Source organism: Lithobates pipiens, unplaced genomic scaffold, assembly GCF_037356315.1.
Source record: "Lithobates pipiens isolate NorthernLeopardFrog02 unplaced genomic scaffold, aLitPip1_a1.2 Scaffold_22, whole genome shotgun sequence".
Lineage (NCBI taxonomy): Eukaryota > Metazoa > Chordata > Amphibia > Anura > Ranidae > Lithobates > Lithobates pipiens.
The window spans coordinates 11,359,310-11,381,140 of NW_027507784.1; the positions used below are offsets into that span (position 1 = coordinate 11,359,310).

The 21,831-nt window shown below is 46.5% G+C and overlaps 2 protein-coding genes across 8 annotated transcripts in view; both read right to left on the bottom strand.

The window, feature by feature from the left end:
• LOC144000365 (uncharacterized) overlaps window positions 1-3,794 on the bottom strand; it is a 68,836-nt gene extending 65,042 nt beyond the window's left edge. For 2 of the 6 annotated variants that reach the window (XM_077494165.1, XM_077494163.1), the window contains exon 1: window positions 1,413-3,793. In XM_077494165.1, the coding sequence (XP_077350291.1) occupies window positions 1,413-1,450 (38 nt within the window). In that variant the 5' untranslated portion in view covers window positions 1,451-3,793. Of the gene's footprint in view, window positions 1-1,412 lie in introns of all 6 variants that reach the window. The other 4 variants (XM_077494160.1, XM_077494164.1, XM_077494162.1 and 1 more) reach the window with 4 other exon arrangements.
• A 14,346-nt stretch (window positions 3,795-18,140) lies between these two features.
• Window positions 18,141-21,831, bottom strand: part of LOC144000368 (uncharacterized) — a 74,119-nt gene continuing 70,428 nt past the window's right edge. For both annotated transcript variants that reach the window (XM_077494167.1, XM_077494168.1), the window contains exon 12: window positions 18,141-19,305. In XM_077494167.1, the coding sequence (XP_077350293.1) occupies window positions 18,467-19,305 (839 nt within the window). In that variant the 3' untranslated portion in view covers window positions 18,141-18,466. The remainder of the gene's footprint in view (window positions 19,306-21,831) is intronic.

The window sequence follows — 21,831 nt, forward strand, 5'->3', positions numbered from 1 at the left end:
AGCCTAGTCCTTAATTGCTAAGTAGTTCTTCGTGGAGTTTGGGGTCTTACGGAAGGTAATGGCTGGTGAGGATTATGAATGTGTATAATGAGGAAGTCATATGCTCAGAAGAGAGGGATCTGGAGTAGGGGGGGTGGGGAAGGGGAAGGTAAGAGAGGGTAGCTAGGGGACATAGTAAGAGTGAGAGAGAAATAGCACAAATAGGAGAAATGGAGGTAAAGCAGATGAGTTTGTGAGTTTGCCCCCCGGGATTGTTTCAAGTAGCCATTTGGTTTGTGAAGGGGGAGTTTTAAGCTGTCAGAATTTTTTACCAAACGGATTAGCCCACACACGATCGGATTGTCCAACGGACCAGTCCCCTCGAACCTAGTTTGTCGGAAAGTTTGGTCGTGTGTACGCGGCATTAGTTTACGTAAAAAAATCGGCACAAGGGATATTACTTTAAAAACAATGTGTCCCTGTATCCTGGTTTAGCAGAAATGATTTTCTGATGCCCCCCTCCCCCCCATCTACCCCTGCTGATGTAACCTTCTGTTGTGCCAGGGGTTAATAAAGCTAAGGGAGCTGTGACAGGTACTCATTAAGAATGCCCAACTGCGCCTGTCCTTCCCACCAAGACCTATCAATCATCTGCCCTCCCTCCATTCATAGATCAGTTACACAAGACAACAGGTCGTCATGAAGGTCATAATTATGGCCAAAAAAGTCAGTATGACTGCTATGAGGTCCAGGTGCACAAGTGGCCCCGAATTGTCTGGCTACACCATGATTTTGAGAAGTAGTAACAATATTATGTAAACAAATGTGTGTAGAATAATGTGTATACAGCCTTGGAAATGGATATCAAGACAGATTTTGGTAATAATAGTACTGTAGATGTAATAAGTATGCAATCATTTTGTTTCAAAGATGCATTTTTTCTACTTAGAGATTCACTTTGAAGAGAACCCATCATGAGATGAACACAGTCAGGCCGCGCACACACGGGCGGATTGTCTGCCCAACTAAGTTCGTCAGACAATCCGACAGACAGTCCGTTCAACTTTTGAATGAACGGACTTGACCACACACGATGAACAGACAGTCCGCTGAAAAAGTCCGCTGAAGCCCACACACGAGCGGATTGTCCGCTGAAACACGGTTCAGCGGACTAAGTTGGGCAGACAATCCGCCTGTGTGTACGCGGCCTCAGAGTAAAGTCACTTTCTATACTTGCCCTGGATCAATGACTTAAATCAAGGCTTGTCAGCCAGGGAAACGGAATGCTCAGTCTTCATGTGTCCGCCATGACAAGTGGCATTTAGGATTACATTTAATAGATATTAGCACAATGCGTTGATGAAACTGTCCTAAATGAAGCTTGCTAAAATAATATCAACAATGACAAATAAAAACGATGATGACCGGCTCACCTGTTGTGTCTCTGTATCCGGTTTTTTATGTAATCCATCTGTCCTCCTGTTGGTCTTCCCGTTTATTGGTTGAACTGGATGGACTGGATGGGCTTGTGTCGTTTTTCAACCAGACTAACTATGTAACTATATCTGTCCTCCTGCCTTTCTTCCTATGTCCTCCTGCCTGTCCTCCTGTTTGTTCCTTTGTCTTTCTTCTTATGTCCTTCTGTCTCTCCTCTTGTTGGTCATCTTGTCTCCCTTTCTAATGCCCTCTGGTCTGTTAGTCCTCCTGTCTTTCTTCCTATGCCTGTCTTTCTGTTGATACTCCTGTCTCCCTTCCTATGTCCTCCTGTTGGTCCTCTTGTCTTCCTTCTTATGTCTTCCTGTTTGTCCTTTTGTTGGTCCTCTTGTCTTCCTTTCTATGTCCTCCTGCCTGTCCTCCTGTTTGTTCCTTTGTCTTTCTTCTTATGTCCTTCTGTCTCTCCTCTTGTTGGTCATCTTGTCTCCCTTTCTAATGCCCTCTGGTCTGTTAGTCCTCCTGTCTTTCTTCCTATGCCTGTCTTTCTGTTGATACTCCTGTCTCCCTTCCTATGTCCTCCTGTTGGTCCTCTTGTCTTCCTTCTTATGTCTTCCTGTTTGTCCTTTTGTTGGTCCTCTTGTCTTCCTTTCTATGTCCTCCTGTCTGTCCTCCTGTTGGTCCTCTTGTCTTCCTTCCTATGCTCTCCTGTCTGTCCTTCTGTTGGTCCTCCTGTATTTCTATGTCTTCCTGTTTGTCCTCCTGTTGGTCCTCCTATCTTCCTTCCTATGTCCTCCTGTCCGTTCTCCTGTTGGTCCTCGTGTCTTTCTTCCTATGTCCTCCTGCCTATCCTCTTGCTGGTTCTCCTGTCTTTCTTCCTATGTCCTCCTGTCTGTCCTCTTGTTGGTCCTCTTGTCTTCCTTTCTATGTGTTTCTGTCTGTCCCCCTGTCTGTCCTCCTGTCTTTCTTCCAATGCCCTCCTGTCTGTCCTCCTGTCTTTCTTCCTATGTCCACCTGTATGTTCTATTGATCCTCCTGTCTTTTTTCCTATGTCCTCCTGTCTGTCCTCCTTCTGGTCCTCCAAATTTTTTTCTATGTCCCCCTGTCTGTCCTGCTCTCTTTCTTCCTATGCCCCCCCTGTCTGTCCTCCTGTCTTTCGTCCTATGTCCCCCCTGTCTGTCCTGCTCTCTTTCTTCCTATGTCCCCCCTGTCTGTCCTCCTGTCTTTCGTCCTATGTCCCCCTGTCTGTCCTCCTGTCTTTCTTCCTATGTCCCCCCTGTCTGTCCTCCTGTCTTTCGTCCTATGTCCCCCTGTCTGTCCTCCTGTCTTTCTTCCTATGTCCCCCTGTCTGTCCTCCTGTCTTTCTTCCTATGTCCCCCTGTCTGTCCTCCTGTCTTTCTTCCTATGTCCCCCCTGTCTGTCCTCCTGTCTTTCCTCCTATGTCCCCCTGTCTGTCCTCCTGTCTTTCCTCCTATGTCCCCCTGTCTATCCTCCTGTCTTTCTTCCTATGTCCCCCTGTCTGTCCTCCTGTCTTTCTTCCTATGTCCCCCTGTCTGTCCTCCTGTCTTTCTTCCTATGTCCCCCCTGTCTGTCCTCCTGTCTTTCCTCCTATGTCCCCCTGTCTGTCCTCCTGTCTTTCCTCCTATGTCCCCCTGTCTATCCTCCTGTCTTTCTTCCTATGTCCCCCTGTCTGTCCTCCTGTCTTTCTTCCTATGTCCCCCTGTCTGTCCTCCTCTCTCAGTGTCAGTGTCACAGCTGGCGTTGGTGCTTCTATGTCTCTTCGTACCTTTCTTCCTATGTCCCCCCTGTCTGTCCTCCTGTCTTTCTTCCTATGTCCCCCTGTCTATCCTCCTGTCTTTCTTACTATGTCCCCCCTGTCTGTCCTCCTGTCTTTCTTACTATGTCCCCCCTGTCTGTCCTCCTGTCTTTCTTCCTATGTCCCCCTGTCTATCCTCCTGTCTTTCTTCCTATGTCCCCCCTGTCTGTCCTCCTGTCTTTCTTACTATGTCCCCCCTGTCTGTCCTCCTGTCTTTCTTCCTATGTCCCCCTGTCTATCCTCCTGTCTTTCTTCCTATGTCCCCCTGTCTATCCTCCTGTCTTTCTTCCTATGTCCCCCTGTCTGTCCTCCTGTCTTTCTTCCTATGTCCCCCTGTCTGTCCTCCTGTCTTTCTTCCTATGTCCCCCTGTCTGTCCTCCTGTCTTTCCTCCTATGTCCCCCTGTCTGTCCTCCTGTCTTTCTTCCTATGTCCCCCTGTCTGTCCTCCTCTCTCAGTGTCAGTGTCACAGCTGGCGTTGGTGCTTCTATGTCTCTTCGTACCTTTCTGGACTTTCAGTTTTGCCACCTCTGGAGAAATATAAAAGTTGCATTCTTCCACACCCAGAACAGATAAGAGGTGTGGAGATTTCTGAGCTCAAAGGCCATGGGATACAATGTTACAGTACCAGCTATAATAAAAGCAGGAGTTTCCAGAGGTAAAGATAGCAATGATTAAAGTGACACAAAAAAATAGGTATTTTCTCGTATATATTATTATCTCAAAAAAGTCCTGTCTATTGCTCTCAGCCAAATCTCCCAATCTGTTTTTTTCTTTTGCTGCTGTGATCACGCTCCTCCACCTTCCATTTGAGGATGTCCCACAGATGATCAATAGGGTTTAGATCTGGAGACATGCTTGGCCAGTCCATCACCTTTACCCTCAGCTTCTTTAGCAAGGCAGTGGTCATCTTGGAGGTGTGTTTGGGGTCGTTATCATGTTGGAATACTGCCCTGCGGCCCAGTCTCTGAAGGGAGGGGATCATGCTCTCCTTCAGTATGTCACAGTACATGTTGGCATTCATGGTCCCCTCAATGATCTGTAGCCCCCCCAGTGCCGGCAGCACTCATGCAGCCCCAGACCATGACACCCCCACCACCATGCTTGACTGTAGGCAAAACACACTTGTCTTTGTCCTCCTCTCCTGGTTGCCCCCCACACACGCTTGTCACCATCTGACACCAAATACCTTTATATTGGTCTCATCAGACCACAGGACATGGTTCCAGTAATCCATCTCCTTACTCTGCTTGTCTTCAGCAAACTGTTTGCAGACTTTCTTGTGCATCATCTTTAGAAGAGGCTTCCTTCTGGGATGACAGTCATGCAGACCAATTTGATGCAGGTCTGAGCGCTGACAGGCTGAACCCCCACCCCTTCAACCTCTGCAGTAATGCTGGCGGCACCCATACGTCTATTTCCTAAAGACAACCTCTGGATATGACGCTGAGCATGTGCACTCACCTGCACTGTCCTGTTAAGCTGCTTCATGGTCTTGGCCACCGTGCAGCAGCTCAGTTTCAGGGTCTTGGCAATCTTCTTATAGCCTAGGCCAGTGATGGCTTACCTTGGCACCCCAGATGTACATGAACTACATTTCCCATGGTGCTCATACATTCTGCAATGTAGTCTGGGAAAAGTAGTTCCAAAACATCTGGGGTGCCAAGGTTCACCATCACTGGTCTAGGCCATCTTTATGTAGAACAACAATTCTTTTTTTCAGATCCTCAGAGAGTTCTTTGCCATGAGGTGCCATGTTGAACTTGCAGTGACCAGAATGAGAGAGTGAGAGCGATAACACCAAATTTAACACACCTGCTCCCCATTCACACCTGAGATCTTGTAACACTAACGAGTTACATGACACCGGGGAGGGAAAATGGCTAATTGGGCCCAATTTGGACATTTTCACTTAGGGGTGTACTCAATTTTGTTGCCAGCGGTTTAGACATTAATTGCTGTGTGTTGAGTTATTTTGAGGGGACGGCAAATTTACACTGTTATACAAGCTGTGCACTCACTACTTTACATTGTAGACAAGTGTCATTTCTTCAGTGTTGTCACATGAAAAGAGAATAAAAGATTTACAAAAATGTGAGGGGTGTACTCACTTTTGTGAGATACTGTACATAGCTTTGCTTAGCAATAGCTTTGCACAGAGCACCCCTGTTCCTCTTCTTTTTAGGTCCTATCTCCACCCCCTGTTGAGTCTCCCCAATAGCAAACCTCCTGCTATGAGGGCGTTCAATCAGGCCATTCACACACAAAGCATGGCTCGGCCCTGCCCGTCCTCTCTCCTTATTGGCTCACTGGCTGTGAGAGACAGCAGAAGGAGCTAATGACTTCCACTGCTGTGTGAGCCAATGAGGAGAGAGAAACTCGGGAGAGCTTCTGCTCTCATGCACATCACTGGAGCAAGATGGGGCTCCGGTAAGCAGTGGTGGAACAAGGCCATCCAAAACCCAGGGCAAACCTGCCAAATTGTGCCCCCCCCCCCAACCCTCCCCACACAAAAAAAAATATTGCCACTCTATGATATTACTTTTATAGCACAAAACCCCAAAATCCCCCCTTCTAGCACAAATCCTCTTCTCCCATCCCTCTTCCCACCACAAATCCCCCCAAATCACCACTTCTAGCACATCTCCCAAATTTTCCCTCCTAGAACAATTCTTACCCCCTGACGCCCCCCCCCCCCCAGACTCCCTTTCGTAACACAAATCCCCCACCCCCAGGCTCATTGTGGTGCCCCCCTATCTCACATGATACCACAGTGCCCAGGGCAGCCTTCCCTCCTGCCCACCCCTTGTCTCAGCCCTGCAGGTAAGTATAATAGGAGCTGGAGGGGATGCATTAAGGTAAAAAAAACTACCTTCAGGCTAGATCTGCTTCTTGTTGTCCCAATGGGCAGTGTTCTGACTTGGCAACTGGTGGAGGAAGAAGTGCCACATGTCCACTTTAAAAAAAAAAAAACACTTTAGGTATACCTAAATCCTACAATCTTCTGGCCGGTCAAGTGATGTCAAGGGTCAATCTGAGCCTCCTCCGGTGGCAATGGTGGCTCGGCACTGCCCCTGCTCTCTCCTTATTGTGTGGGCATCGTTGAGTGCAGTAGTACTTTTAAGCCCAGGCCGACATGAGGATGCTCCCCTAGTGGGTGTGTCCATGACATCCTGGGCCACAGGAAGTGGGTTTAAATGACACTGGGCACCACTGAAGTTGGAAAAGGATTGGCAATGGATCACAAAGTGATGAGCCAGCCAAACTGTTCTATCTACAGAACAGAACATGAAGGGAAATTTTCCTAACGAGGAACAGATTGCAAAAAAAAAAAAAAAAAAAAGCCAGGGGATTTACCATTCTGAATTCTTTGTGCAAAGTTTTAGCTTTAAATATACATTAACTAACATTATGCAAACTATCCAATTATTAATGATTTTTACTGTTTTGCAAAGTCTCAACAAGGAAATGTTTTCAAGTTTACAGTCAAAAGGAGGACTTTGTACTCTTTTATGGGGTATTCTAATCTTTATATTGTAAATTCTTCCTTATTATTTTTGAACATATTAGTGAGAGATATTGCTAAGGAGATGAACACGTGGAGTGGGAGCTATAGAAAGTTGATACAAAGAATGTTAGTTTCACCACAGAAGTTCATGCAGCTGCTATGGGGCTTGGGGGCAGAAGGGGCCCGCTCCAAGTCCATAAAGGGGTTGTAGAATGTCCTCACTTACTGTATTCACCAGTTTCCTTCTGTCAGGGTTAAGTCTCATGCACACGATCGGATTTTCCGCAGACAAAAGCTCAGATTTTTGCCTGAGGCCGGGTGTCTGGAACTTGTCTTGCATACAAACGGCAAGGAATTGTCGGCCAACAATCACAAACGTAGTGACGTACTACGTGGTTTTTCAGCTCTTTAGCGCCGCCCTTTGGGCTCCTTCTGCTAATTTCATGTTAGTAGAAATTTGGGGAGTGTTGATTCATGCTTTTCATTTCGCGCTTTTCATTTCGCGCTTTTCAGTTAGTATCTGAGCGGCCATTCGTCAACCAGACATGTTGCAGAATCGGAGGAGATAACGTGTTATTTATTATTGACCTTGGAGTAATTGCTTTGACCCAAGTCCAGTCCAGGAACAGGAGGAGGAGGAGTTCTTGGACCAAAGATTGGTTACTTTATTAATCATGACCAATTCTGTCATATGCCTTTGCTGCGGGAGCTTCAGGAGAATAATCCAGATGTTTTTTGGAATTATCTCCGGAAGACGGACCCCGCTTTTACCAACTCTTGGCATTGCTGACCCCCCTATATTACGAAGCAGGATACATGCATGAGGTTTTTATTTAATTTTTTGGTAATGATTTGATTTGTTGAATTTTCTATATTTTTGGATGCACAGAATGCACTTTTTGGTTAAGTTCTATTGGCAGATAGCATGACTAATTTTATGTGTTTTCTTTTTTTAATGCAAAATAAAACAATTGTCTAGAATAATACTTGGCGATGTGTTTTACTTCAAATAACAGTTGGGGAGTCGGCAATTACATTTTAAAAAATACAATGTAAAATTGACAAGGGACACCAACATAGTTGTATCTTTGATCTTATAAACTACAGGATAATGGTGTTGTGGTAACTTGTGGAAAAAAACAAACAAACAAAAACAAAAAAACAGAATAATATTATTCTTGATAAAAAAAAAGCCTTTGAAAATACATTTTGTATTAACTCCATCAGTATCATCAGCAAAGCAGCTTCATTATTATCACATTAAAGAAGAAGAGAATTGTGCGCTGCATTTCCACAATTCATAATTTGCCGTGTCACGAATGTTAATTCTCCATTACAAATGCTCATTTACAAGGCCAACCTCTTCTGCCTCGTCCTTCCTTCCGATCATGCGTGTTTGTACTTTGGACTTTTGTCCAACGGACTTGTGTACACACGCTCGGAAAATCCATCAACAAACATATGTCCGCGGAAAATTTTAAATCCTGCCATCCAACATTTGTCCGCGGAAAAGCCAACAACAATTGTCCGATGGAGCGTACACACCGTTGGACTTACCACCAACAGCCCGGCATCACACAATTCCTGTTAGAAAATCTGATTGTGTGTACGAGGCTTAATGCCGGCCATACACGGTTCGAATTTCGAAATAATTTTCTTTTGAAAATCGTATCTAAGAATTTTCGTATGAATTTAGCACCATTAGTGGGCTGTAGCAACAGCCGATTTTCATGCGGAAATAAAATTTGAGGAATCGGACATGTTGGAAATTTTTTGAAAAATTAACAATTTTCTAATCAATGATGGGAGAATCGTGCGAGAAACGTAATAAGAAAATAAAATTTACGGAGATAAAAGAAAAGTTACGGAGATAAAAGAAAATTTACGGAGAGAAAAGAAGATTCCCGGCCAAGAAAATTCTTTTCTGTAACAACATGAGGTGAAATTGAAGGATTGGTCGGCTGAATTTCGAAAATCAATGGTGGCATCATCGGATCACAAAAAAAACGAATTTTCTGATTTTGAAAAGAAAATTTGTTTGAAATTCGACCGTGTATGGCTTGCATAAGAGGCCATGTGTTGGCTTAACCACTTAACAACCGCCCATTGCCGATTAACGGCTTCAGGGCGGTTGTTTAACTCTGAGAGGCCGTTAATTAACGGCCTCCCAGAATTCTGCTCTCGCGCGCCCCCTGGGGCGCGCACACGAGAGCATCCGTGACCGCTGGGTCCAGTGGACCCGGCGCATCACGAATCACGGTAAACGGCCGCTCATCGCGGCCGTTTACCACGTGATCGCTCCGTCAAATGACGGAGTGATCACTTGTAAACAAGCCGGCGTCATGTTATGACGCCGGTTCCTCCCTCCCCCTCTCTGTACCGATCGGTACAGCGGAGGGGGAAGAGATCGGTGTCAGCAGCGATGTGGGCTGCATCTGCAGTGCCCACATCGCTGCGCACCGAAAATTAACCCCTCAATTCCCTGCAAATACTCTGCATTACTCTGCAATTCCCTGCAAATACTCTGCATTACTCTGCAATTCCCTGCAAATACTCTGCAATTCCCTGCAACACTCTGCATTGCCCTGCAACACTCTGCATTGCCCTGCAACACTCTGCATTGCCCTGCAACACTCCGCAATGCCCTGCAACACTCCGCAATGCCCTGCAACACTCCGCAATGCCCTGCAACACTCTGCAATGCCCTGCAACACTCCGCAATGCCCTGCAACACTCCGCAACGCTCTGCAATACCCTGCAACACTCTGCAACACTCTGCAACACCCGCCAATACCCTGCAACACTCTGCAATGCTCTGCAACCCCCGCCGATACCCTGCAACACTCTGCAATGCTCTGCAACCCCCGCCGATACCCTGCAACACTCTGCAATGCTCTGCAACCCCCGCTGATACCCTGCAGCACTCTGCAATGCTCTGCAACACCCGCCAATACCCTGCAACACTCTGCAATGCTCTGCAACACCCGCCAATACCCTGCAATGCTCTGCAACGCAGTACTCTGCAACACCATGCTCTGAGATACCCAGCCATAGTCGGTGATACCCTGCAATACCCAGCCATAGACATCTCCCGCCGCCCTCCGCCCTCCGGTGCTTCTACCGAATCGCTAATACGATCAAAGCCAGAATCTTTTTTTTTTTTCAGGCTTCCCAGCTTAGAGGTGAGATGTGGGTCTTATTGACCCCACATCTCACTGTAAAGAGGACCTGTCATGCCATATTCCTATTACAAGGGATGTTTACATTCCTTGTAATAGGAATAAAAGTGATCAAAAAAATTATTTTTGGGGAAAAAAATGTCAAACTAAAATAAATAAAGTAAAATGAACAATAAAAAAAAATGTTTTTTTTAAAGCGCCCCTGTCCCCATGTGCTCGCATGCAGAAGCGAACGCATGCGTAAGTCCCGCCCACATATGAAAACGGTGTTCAAACCACACATGTGAGGTATCGCTGCGAACGTTAGAGCGAGAGCAATAATTCTAGCCCTAGACCTTCTCTGTAACTCAAAACATATAACCAGTAAAAAAAAATGTAAATCGTCGCCTATGGGGATTTTTAAGTAGCGACGTTTGCCGCCATTCCACGAGCGTGTGCAATTTTGAAGAGTGACATATTAGGTATCTATTTACTCAGCGTAACTTCATCTTTCACATTATGCAAAAATTGGGCTAACTTTACTGTGTTTTTTTTTTTAAGCACAAAACAGTTTTTTTTCCAAAAAAAAGCATTCGAAAAATTACTGCGCAAATACCGTGCGAGATAAAAAGTTGCAAAGACCACCATTGTATTCTCCAGGGTGTTTGCTAAAAAAACATATATAATGTTTTGGAGTTCTATGTAATTTTCTAGCAAATAAATGATGATTTTTACATGTAGGAGAGAAATGTCAGAATTGGCCTGGGTGCTCCAGAACACCTGATGGCGCTCCATGCATGTTGGGCCTCTGTATGTGGCCACGCTGTGTAAAAGTCTCACACATGTGGTATCACCATACTCGGGAGTAATAGCAGAATGTGTTTTGGGGTGTAATTTGTGGTATGCATATGCTGTGTGTGAGAAATAACCTGATAATATGACAATTTTGTGAAAAAAAAAAAAAAAAGTAAAAAGAATCTTGATTTTGCAAAGAATTGTGGGAAAAAATGACAACTTCAAAAAACTCATCATGCCTCTTACTAAATACCTTGGAATGTCTTCTTTCCAAAAAGGGGTCATTTGGGGGGTATTTGTACTTTTCTGGCATGTTAGGGTCTCAAGAATTGAAATAGGCCGTCAGTACTTCAGGTGTGATCAATTTTCAGATATTGGCACCATAGCTTGTGGACTCTATAACTTTCACAAAGACCAAATAATATCCACCAATTTGTACTTATTTTTACCAAAGATATGTAGTAGTATAAATTTTGGCCAAAATTTATGAAGAAAAAATTACTAATCTGCTAAATTTTCTAACAGAAACAAAGAAAAATTCGTTTTTTTACAGAATTTTCGGTATTTTTTCTTTTATAGCACAAAAAATAAAAAACCCAGCGGTGATTAAATACCACCAAAAGAAAGCTCTATTTGTGTGAAAAAAAGGACAAAAATTTCATATAGGTCCAGTGTTGCATGACTGAGTAATTGTCATTCAAAATGCGAGAGCACCGAAAGCTGAAAATTGGTCTGGTTATTAAGGGTGTTTAAGTGCCCAGTGGTCAAGTGGTTAAGGGTTGAGAAGCTCATATTGCTCTTTAGCTGGGAGCCAAAGACCTGACCCAGCTGGGTTCTTGCCAACTGTGTACAACATTCTTCTTTAGCACACAGCAACGATTCTGAAGATTGGGTCGCCACCTGTGATCTCGTTAAGTTGTGTATGAAGAAAACACCTTCATAATAACCTCCCATAGTCCTTCCTCTGTAGACTTGCAATAAACCATAGTTGCCAACTGTCCTGAATTTCCTGGGACATTCCTGGGATTAGGACCCTTGCCCCGAATTAATTTTGTCTCGGGAAATGTCCCGGGAAATTCGTTTTGTCCCCGTTAATTTCTCCGCCGGCCACTAGAGGTCTGCAGCCGCCGGAGACAATGTCTCCGCCAGCCGCCATTTTAAAGAAGACCAGAAGCTGGTCTACAATAGAGATGTTGCGGCGCCGCCCACCCCCGCTGCCAGTGTCTATGGAAGGTGGGCGGTGCCGCAGTTCAAACTATTTCCGCGCGGCAAGTGAGCTCTTGTCAGCCGTGGGATGTCTATGTTCGGCTGTGTGGTCATGTGACGCGAGGCTGGGCCTGGCATGGCGGCCGTAGTGAGGGTTATGCACTGAGCTCCCGGTAATTCAAACCTCTGGGCTTCATAAGAGGCTACCCGGCCAGCTCTATGGCGGAGAGAGGAGGCTTCGACCTATCAGCCCTCCCAAAGGAGGGGAGAGAACAGCTGGCCGAGCTGGAGCTCGAGCTGTCAGAGAAGGTGAGTGTGGTGTATGTGTGGCTGCCCTGACACTGAGGGGGAGGAGGAGGTGCTGCTTCTCATCACATTCAGACCTATCACAGGGGACCCCCATGGATCAGGAGAGCCCCAGCAATGACATTGTCACCCTTGTCTTCATATGTCACCCTAGGTGATCAGCTGTCATTCCCAATGCTCAGCCCATCTATGATTGGCACCATTGTCCATGCTGAGTGATGACATGTATGATGAGCCCCCTGTGATGTCTGCCATTGTCTGCTGCCTCTTCCTGGGCCAAGGAATGTGCTGGCATCTTATGAATAAGTGCTAATTAATAGAGGGTGGCTGAGCCTTCTATCTGCCGGGGAACAAAGAGGGCCCCTGAGAATGTGGCTCTGCAGATTGCAGGCATGTCACATGTAGAGCGGGAGGTGGGATCCTTCCACATAGGAGACTGCATGGTGGCTTCACCGGGCAAGGTGGCACCTGTAGTTCTTCAGCGGATGGGAGACACACAGATTGTTTCTGATTAAAGCCGTAACCAGATCTGTGCACCGGTACCATAACCAGATCAGGTAGAGCGGGCGGTGGAATCCTTCCACATAGGAGGCTGCATGGTGCCTTCACCGGGCAAGGTGGCACCTGTAGTTCTTCAGCAGATGGGAGACACACAGATTGTTTCTGATTAAAGCCGTAACCAGATCAGGTAGAGCAGGCAGTGGAATCCTTCCACATGGAAGATTGCATGGTGCTGGAGGATGTCGGGGGCCAGTCAGAGTGAGTCTGGAGGATGTCGGGGGCCAGTCAGAGTCTAGAGGATGTTGGGGGCCAGTCAGAGTCTAGAGGATGTTGGGGGCCAGTCAGAGTCTGGAGGATGTTGGGGGCCAGTCAGAGTCTGGAGGATGTTGGGGGCCAGTCAGAGTCTGGAGGATGTTGGGGGCCAGTCAGAGTCTGGAGGATGTTGGGGGCCAGTCAGAGTCTGGAGGATGTCGGGGGCCAGTCAGAGTGAGTCTGGAGGATGTCGGGGCCAGTCAGAGTCCCCCCCTTTCCCTCTCCATCCCTCCCCCCTTTCTCACACTGCATTTTCACCTTTCCCTGTGCCACGCCTATATCAGCATGCCCCGCCCCCTAATTATAATACAACTCTACCTACTGCCAAAAAAGTGTCCCATATTTTTTTTTTTACAATGTTGGCAACTATGAATAAACCATTATTTTTTGGCATGCTGCAAGACAGGAATGAGGGATTTACACCCGCTTTGTAGACTGAAGAGTGATCTGCATTAGGACCCACCCTCATCAACTTCCCCAGAACTGGTACAAGTGACTCCCACAGCCTGCCCTGAAACTATAGAGGCTCAAGGCATGATGGGACATGTAGTTTTAGGACTGGTAAAGAAAGGAAACAGGAAGTCTAAGCTAAATAAGGTAAAATACAGATAAAATGACAATGGGGTTGTGATTCATCTACATGCACAATGCATCTGTTTTATTTTTCGGAAGGAAAAACTGGAGTTTTGCTTTAACCGCTTCAGCCCCGGAAGATCATCTTACCCCCTTCCTGACCAGAGCACTTTTTGCGATTCGGTGCTGCGTCGCTTTAACTGACAATTGCGTGTGGCGGTGCACCCAAACAAAATTGACGTCCTTTTTTTCCCCCACAAATAGAGCTTTCTTTTGGTGGCATTTGATCACCTCTGCGTTTTTTTATTTTTTGCGTTATTAACAAAAATTTTGAAAAAAAACACACATTTTTTTACTTTTTGCTATAATAAATATCCTCAAAAATATATAAAAAAACGTTTTTTCCCCTCAGTTTAGGCCGATACGTATTCTTCTACATATTTTTGGTAATAAAAATCACAATAAACGATTATTGATTGGTTTGCGCAAAAGTTATAGAGTCTACAAAATAGGGGATCATTTTATAGAATTTCTATTATTATTTTTATTTTTTACTAGTAATGGTGGCGATCAGTGATTTTTATCGTGACTGCAACATTATGGCGGACACATCGGACACTTTTGAGACATTTTTGGGACCATTGGCATTAATACAGCGATCAATGCTAAAAAAATTGCATTGATTACTGTAAAAATGTCACTGGCAGTGAAGGGGTTAACCTCTCCATGAGATGATCGCGGCTATCCCTGCGGACATCGAGTCTGCGGGACCCGCGGTCATGGAGACTGCAGTGGGCGCACACACGCAACACCGCTTCTTAAACGGGACGTACCTGTACGCCATTTTGCCTACCAGTGCCATTCCGCCAATGTAAATCGCGTGCGCCGGTCGGCAAGCAGCTAACAAGCGCTATTATGTTATGTTAATATTATGAGATTTGTGGTGTAAGCAAACCCTCAGACTTTTAATGTAAGCAAAGCTTTCACATACATATTGTTGTTGTTTTTTGTGTTGGGTTGGGTTGCCATGAAGGCAGCATCCCCACCATTGCCATGAAGGCAGCATCCCCACCATTGCCATGAAGGCAGCATCCCCACCATTGCCATGAAGGCAGCATCCCCACCATTGCCATGAAGGCAGCAGTCCCACCATTGCCATGAAGGCAGCAGCCCCACCATTGCCATGAAGGCAGCAGCCCCACCATTGCCATGAAGGCAGCATCCCCACCATTGCCACGATGGCAGCAGCCCCACCATTGCCATGAAGGCAGCAGTCCCACCATTGCCATGAAGGCAGCAGCCCCACCATTGCCATGATGGCAGCAGCCCCACCATTGCCACGATGGCAGCAGCTCCACCATTGCCATGAAGGCAGCAGCCCCACCATTGCCATGAAGGCAGCAGCCCCACCATTGCCATAAAGGCAGCAGCCCCACCATTGCCACGATGGCAGCACCTCCACCATTGCCATGATGGCAGCAGTCCCACCATTGCCATTAATGCAGACTCACCACTGCGATCGGTGCAGCCTGATTGATGCTTATCTGCAGCCTTGGAGGGGACAGGGAGGGGGGCAGGACAAGCCCCAATAGATTGCATACAGTAGAAATGGCAGTGCTGGAGACGGGACTTCCTATTACAGAGGCCGCCGTGTAAACAGGAAATTCTCCTGTATGTACAACACCCCTTGTCCCCCCCCCCCCGTCCCCTCCAAGGCTATATATATATATATATGTATGTATGTGTATATATATATATATATATATATATATATATATCTTTTGTGGCCCCAGAGCTTGGAGATTCATTGGGGGCCACAAAAGATATATATGGTCAAATTAACAGGAATTTGATACCGAAATGTGGGCCGCAATTGGCCCGCGGGCCAGACTTTAGACATGTCTGCTATACACAGTCTCTATATAGATACACTCCACTTCTTCCTCCAGCACTCACTTACTTACTTAACCCAGCTGGATCACTGTAAATTATCCAACAGTCACTGAGATTAACGCAATCAATGGCCCATTACAGGCAGGAACCCGAGGCCCCTTGGTTGTGTAGCAAAGAGGTCAGTCTTTCTCTTGCTCCGGTGGCCACCAATCCCAGCACCACCTCTTCAGGCATTGCCAACCCACCTGGCTGCAGCTGCCCCTTTCACCAGCACTCCAGGCTAACTTCTCCCCACAGTCCTCCACACTGGCACTCAGCAGCCCATCCGGCTGACTCTCAGGAGATCTCCCAAAAGTGCTGACCTGCTGTCCTCTCCTTGCTCCGGTGCCTCCAAGAAGTGTTTCCTCTGTGTGTTTTAGGGGGAATCTGCCAGCGCCTGAGGTCAACCCCCTCCCCCCCCACTCCAAACTAGGGAGCCTCCAAAAGCCTTCTCGGCACACAACTTTCCTTGCTGGCATGACTCATGTCTATTTACGAGGTGGTCTGCCCCCTTCCAGACCCTTTTTGCTGGGGATTGGCTGAGTCTTCATAAATATGCATGACAGCCCCTCCTTACTCCCACCCTCCAGCTCCGGAAGTTTCTAACAACTTCCAGACCAGGGGGAAGTGCCAGAGAGAGCTGCCAGATGAGTCATCCAGCCCCTGAGTCGGTGAACCCGGACCCAGTTTCACAACCCAAAGCCTGGCCCTCAGCCAAGCTAAATTTTCCTATCCTAACAACTTCCAGACCAGGGGGAAGTGCCAGAGAGAGCTGCCAGATGAGTCATCCAGCCCCTGAGTTGGTGAACCCGGACCCAGTTTCACAACCCAAAGCCAGGCCCTCAGCCAAGCTAAATTTTCCTATCCTAACAACTTCCAGACCAGGGGGAAATACCAGAGAGAGCTGCCAGATGAGTCATCCAGCCCCTGAGTCGGTGAACCCGGACCCAGATTCACAACCCAAAGCCTGGCCCTCAGCCAAGCTAAATTTTCCTATACGAACAACTACTTCTAGCACACACTAGACCAGGGATATGCAATTAGCGGACTTATACTTGTAGATGTCAGTCTTGCTATGCCTCATGGGACTTGTAGTTCTGCAACAGCTGGAGCTCCGCTAATTGCATATCCCTGTCTAGATGGTTCTACACATGTAAGAAACTTGTTGTAAATGGCCCAGAATAAAATAAACAATGCCGTATATGTAAGTATACAGGGGCTTATTATTATTATTTTATTATTATTATTATTAATGCTCTTTAATAAAATCATTCCATGTTTTTATTTATTTTTTAATACAAGTATTGCTAGGATCTGAATATGATGTAGCATCAACCTTCTGCAGTCTCTGTACAGCAGAGCTCAGTCTAATGCCGCGTACACACTGGACTTTCCGGCAGACTTGGTCCGGCGAACCGGGATCCATCGGAGAATTCGATCGTGTGTGGGCTCCAGTGGACATTTTTTTTCCCAAAAGTCAGACGGACCTAGAAATTAAACATGTTTCAAATCTTTCCGACGGACTCGAGTCCGACCAACTAAAAATCGGGAAAACCGTTCGCCTGTGTGCTGGTCCGACAGGCCAAACACGATGCAAGGGCAGCTATTGGCTATTGAACTTCCTTGTTTAGTCCCGTCTTAAGTCATCACGTTCAAAACGAACAGACTTTCGAACGCACTTAGCACAGGTATGTTGTTTCGCACAGTCAGGCCGCCGTTCCGCAGTAAATGTGCGGTGGGCCATCTGGAACTGGTTAAAGTGGTTGTAAAGGCTGAAGGTTGCATGCTATGCATGATGGTATAAAACCTTCTGTGTTCAGCTCCCCCCACAGCCCTCCCCCCAATACTCACTCAAGCCTGATTGCAATCCAGCGATGTGCACCACAGTGGCTACTCACCTGGGTCTCTCCCTCCTCATTGGCTGACAGACTGTAGCAGGAGCCATTGGCTCCTGCTACTGACAATCCCAGCCAGTGAGGCGGAAGCAGGGGCAGGACTGAACCCCATTCTATGAACACACAGAGCGGGGGGGTTGGGATTGAGCACACACAAGTGGCCACATAGCAAGGTGCTTTCTATGGGGGGAACTTGGCAGGGGGGAGGAGCACAGAGCGTTGGAGCACAGGGACCCCGAGAAAAGGAGGGTCACGGTTGCTTTGTGTAAAACCATTACACAGAGCAAGTAAGTATAACATGGTTGCTATTTTAAAGAACAAAAATAGGCTTTAGTAGCCCTTTAAGGGGATCCTGCTGCTTTTCTCATCAGAACACTGAGAGCGCACCGGGTGATTACAATGAACCAGGCCCTTCCATTCAGAATCAGTCTGCATAAACAGACAGCTATTTCTTCAGAAGGAGACTGTTTGTTTTTGTTATTTTGCTAAAGAAAAGTGGAGTTATTGTTTAACTGCAGCATAAAAAAATAAGCTCTCCTCTCTGTCTTACAGGGCCGTACTGAAATAGGAAGAAATTCTGGACAGCCACACTCCAATAATTGCCTCTTATTCAAGAAACAGGAGCAAAAGATACAAGCCACAGCAGAACGGATTGATGACCTGACGTGTTTCACACTACAAACCGTGCTTATAGCTATGATTAAGCACTGTTTGTAGTGTGAAACGCGTCGGTTCATCTGTCCGTTCTGCTGTGGCATGTATTTTTCGATCCTGTTTCTTGAATAAAAGGCAATTTGTTGAGTGCGGCTGTCCAGAATTTCTTCCTATTTCATTGCTGTATGCATTGCCAGCACCTGTGGCTTCTAAACTGGAGGAGAGGTTTCATTTTCGGCTGACCTACCTGGAGCGGTGGTATTCCCTTCCCTACAGGGCCGTACTGTGTGACTGAGTTTTTTTTTTAAATATTAGGACTGGATGGACATAGAGTATATACAAACACTTTGTAATTAAAACTGCCCCCCGTATGGGCATTTGATTTGGCTGTTTTTTTGGAGTTCAGAGCCTGGATGGTGAGGACCCATCACATCTACTGTACTCTTCACTATTTCTGGCATTTGCATCTATTAAGTTCTTTATCTCCTCACTCTGCCTCTGTAATTTCTGATCCTTCTCATTTATAATGTCCTGAAATTTGGTTAGTAGCTCATTCAAATCTTCTGTTATCTGCAGATGATCTTTCAAATGATGTCCTTTCTCTGGAAATCTCTCGTGTCCTTGAGGTGGAGTCTCGTGGCCATGTCCCCCTTCCTCTCCCTCCTGGGGTAATACATTCATTCCTATTTCTTCCCCTTTGGTTTCTCGCCATTGTTGCAAATTCTCTCTCTCCCCTATCTCCTCCCCATGCCCATCAATGTTTCCTTCTTCCCTCTGGATTATGTTCTTCATCTTTTTTACTGCCAAATTTATCTCTAAAGTCAATAAACGGAGCGAGTTCTCTAGTTCTTTGATCTTCTTCTCTTCTTTGGAGAGTGCGACTTGTCTTGGTTCTCGGTTTTCCTGCTGCGAATCGTTCCTTTTCTTGTTGGGGGCACTAAGCAAGTCAGGAGAGGGAGCTTCTGCAACCGAACATGTTTCGTCCATGGAATTGGCTCGCTCACTGGATAATGTCCTGGATCTCTTAGGTTGCGGTTCTGCAGTATCACTGTTCTGAGATGTAATCTGACCGTCAACAGATCCTGAACAGGAAGGTGAAGAATTCTCGGTGGACACTTGGTCTGATGTTATTCTGTTCTCAAAATCCTCAGTACAATATCCGTGAGTTTTCACTGGGGATTCCCTTTCTCTGGAAGGTGCTGCTTGATGCTCTGTGTCTTGGCCGTTGTGTTTGGCTTGACCTGAATAAAAAGAAGGAAGAAAGATGGAAGATTAAATCTATCTATCTAGCTATGCTTTTATTCTCAACAGTCATTAAATCATTGCTCAGTCCATCTGGTGCAGTTACCTGAAATTCGTTTTTTTATTATAAATCGTCACATGTCAATTGAAATCAGACTTGCAGTGGGTGTGGCTCTGTGTAAACTGATGGGCACGGTTGGACATTCTGACAACCAAATCCGTTGGATTTTGTCCGACGAATTTTGTCCAATGGATTTTGTCGGAAACTGTTGCATACACACGGTCAGACAAAGTTGTTGGAAAATCTGATCGTTCGTAACGTGATGACGTTATTTCGTTACGACGGGACTACATTCAGGCTAGTAGCCAATAGCTTTAGTCTAGGAATTTGATCTGAGCATGCGTGGCACTTTGTCCAATCGGAATTCTCTACAAATGATCAGACAAAGTCCAAGTGGATCATGTTGTCGGAAAAGTTTATAGCCCTGCTCTAAAACTTTGTTGGTCGGATATTCCGAAGGAAACAGTCCAGTGGAGCCCACACACGGTCGGATTATCCGACAACGTGGTCAGATCGGACATTTTCCGTCCTTGTGAATGTCCGATCGTATGTACAAGGGCTAATACTGAGTAGAATTCCCCTGAGGAAGGACACGTGACCCTGTGTCGACACGCGTAGGGGAGGGGCGAGGATGGTGAAGGGACCCTTATGAGGATAAAGTAGTCTGTGGGAAGATAATGGTGTATGTGGCTTTGGGGGAACATGTAACACACACGTCTGTTAAATTCTGGTGCACTGGAAGCACCAGCACTATGTGAGCACTCAATTTTTAACCAGTTCCCGACCAGCGCACGCCGATGTACGTCGGCAGAATGGCACAGGCAGGCATACAGATACGTCCATTTTTATATGCCGCCCTGCCATCGCGTACGCGCCGCCAGCGGCACGCTTGCGTGCCGGTCGGGACCCCCGTGAGTCCAGTCGCGGGTCCCGCGGACTCGATCGCCGCAGGGATACCTGCGATCGTCTCATGGGAGGCTGAATGGGGAGATGCCGTTATAAACAGCATCTCCCCGTTCTGCCTAGCAACAAGTGACGCTGATCTCTGCTCCATGTGATTGGAGCAGAGATCAGTGTTCACTAACACAAAACCTAGCCCCCCACAGTTAGTAACACACCCCTAGGAATACTTAACCCCTACACTGCCACCCACTGGTTAACCCCTTCACTGCCAGTGTCATTTACACAGGAATCACTGCATTTATATAGCACTGATTGCTGTATAAATGACAATGGTCCCAAAAATGTGTCAAAAATGTCCGATGTGTCTGCCATAATGTCGCAGTTACAATAAAAATCGCTGATCGCCATCATTACTAGTAAAGAAAAATAATAATAAAAAAAATGCCATAAAAAAATCCCCTATTTTGTAAACGCTATAACTTTTGCGCAAACCAATCAATAATCGCTTATTGCAAAAAAATTTTACCAAAAATATGTAGAAGAATACGTATCGACCTAAACTGAGGGAAAACAATGTTTTTTTTATATATTTTTGGGGGATATTTATTATAACAAAAAGTAAAAAAGAATACGTTTTTTTTTCAAAATTGTCGCTCTGTTTTTGTTTATAGCGCAAAAAATAAAAACCGCAGGGGTGATCAAATACCACCAAAAGAAAGCTCTATTTGTTGGAAAAAAAGGACGTCAATTTTGTTTGGGAGCCATGTCGCACGACCACGCAATTGTCAGTTAAAACGACGCAGTGCCGAATCGCAAAAAGTGGTCTGGTCTTTGGCCAGCAAAATGGTCCGGGGCTGAAAGTGGTTAATACAAGTTTAAAGGGGCGTGGCTTGGAGCTCGGAGCGGATGGCAGCAGACTAGGTGAGCTCCGCTAAACCCTCAGCCCCGACAGCACGTTTACCACCGTAACCACCGGCGAACATGAGCAGGCTCACCCGCCACAACTCAGGCAGCCGCTCGAGCCGTCCCACACCGACCTCCGGAGCCAGGAACATCCCGGACATTTTCAAATCACAGCCTCGCCACACTAAGGCCTTGCCCAAGATGGCGCTGCCTCGTGGAGAGGACGAGCTCAGTGATGATTCGCAATCCGCTTATGAGGAGGAGGTAAGGGAAGCGCAAGCCGAGCACCCCCTCACACTGACTGACATGATGAAAATAGCGGCGGACATAAAGGGCACATTTTCATCCGCCATTACTGAGCTGAAGGCAGACATTCTCTCCATATCAGAGAAGCTGGAGGGGGTGGAGAGGGCAGGCTCCAAACGGGACAAAGCTATCACGCGCCTGGAAAGAATATCAGATTCCCACACAGCCCATCTCATTGCGATGAACAGGCAATTAGAGGACTTGGATAACAGGGGGAGGAGGAACCACGTTAGGGTGAGAGGCATACCGGAATCGGTGGAGCCCGATAACATCCCCTCCGCCCTTCAATATGTATTCAACGACCTACTAGAGAGAGACAAACCGACACGCCAATAGACTTTGTTCGGGCACA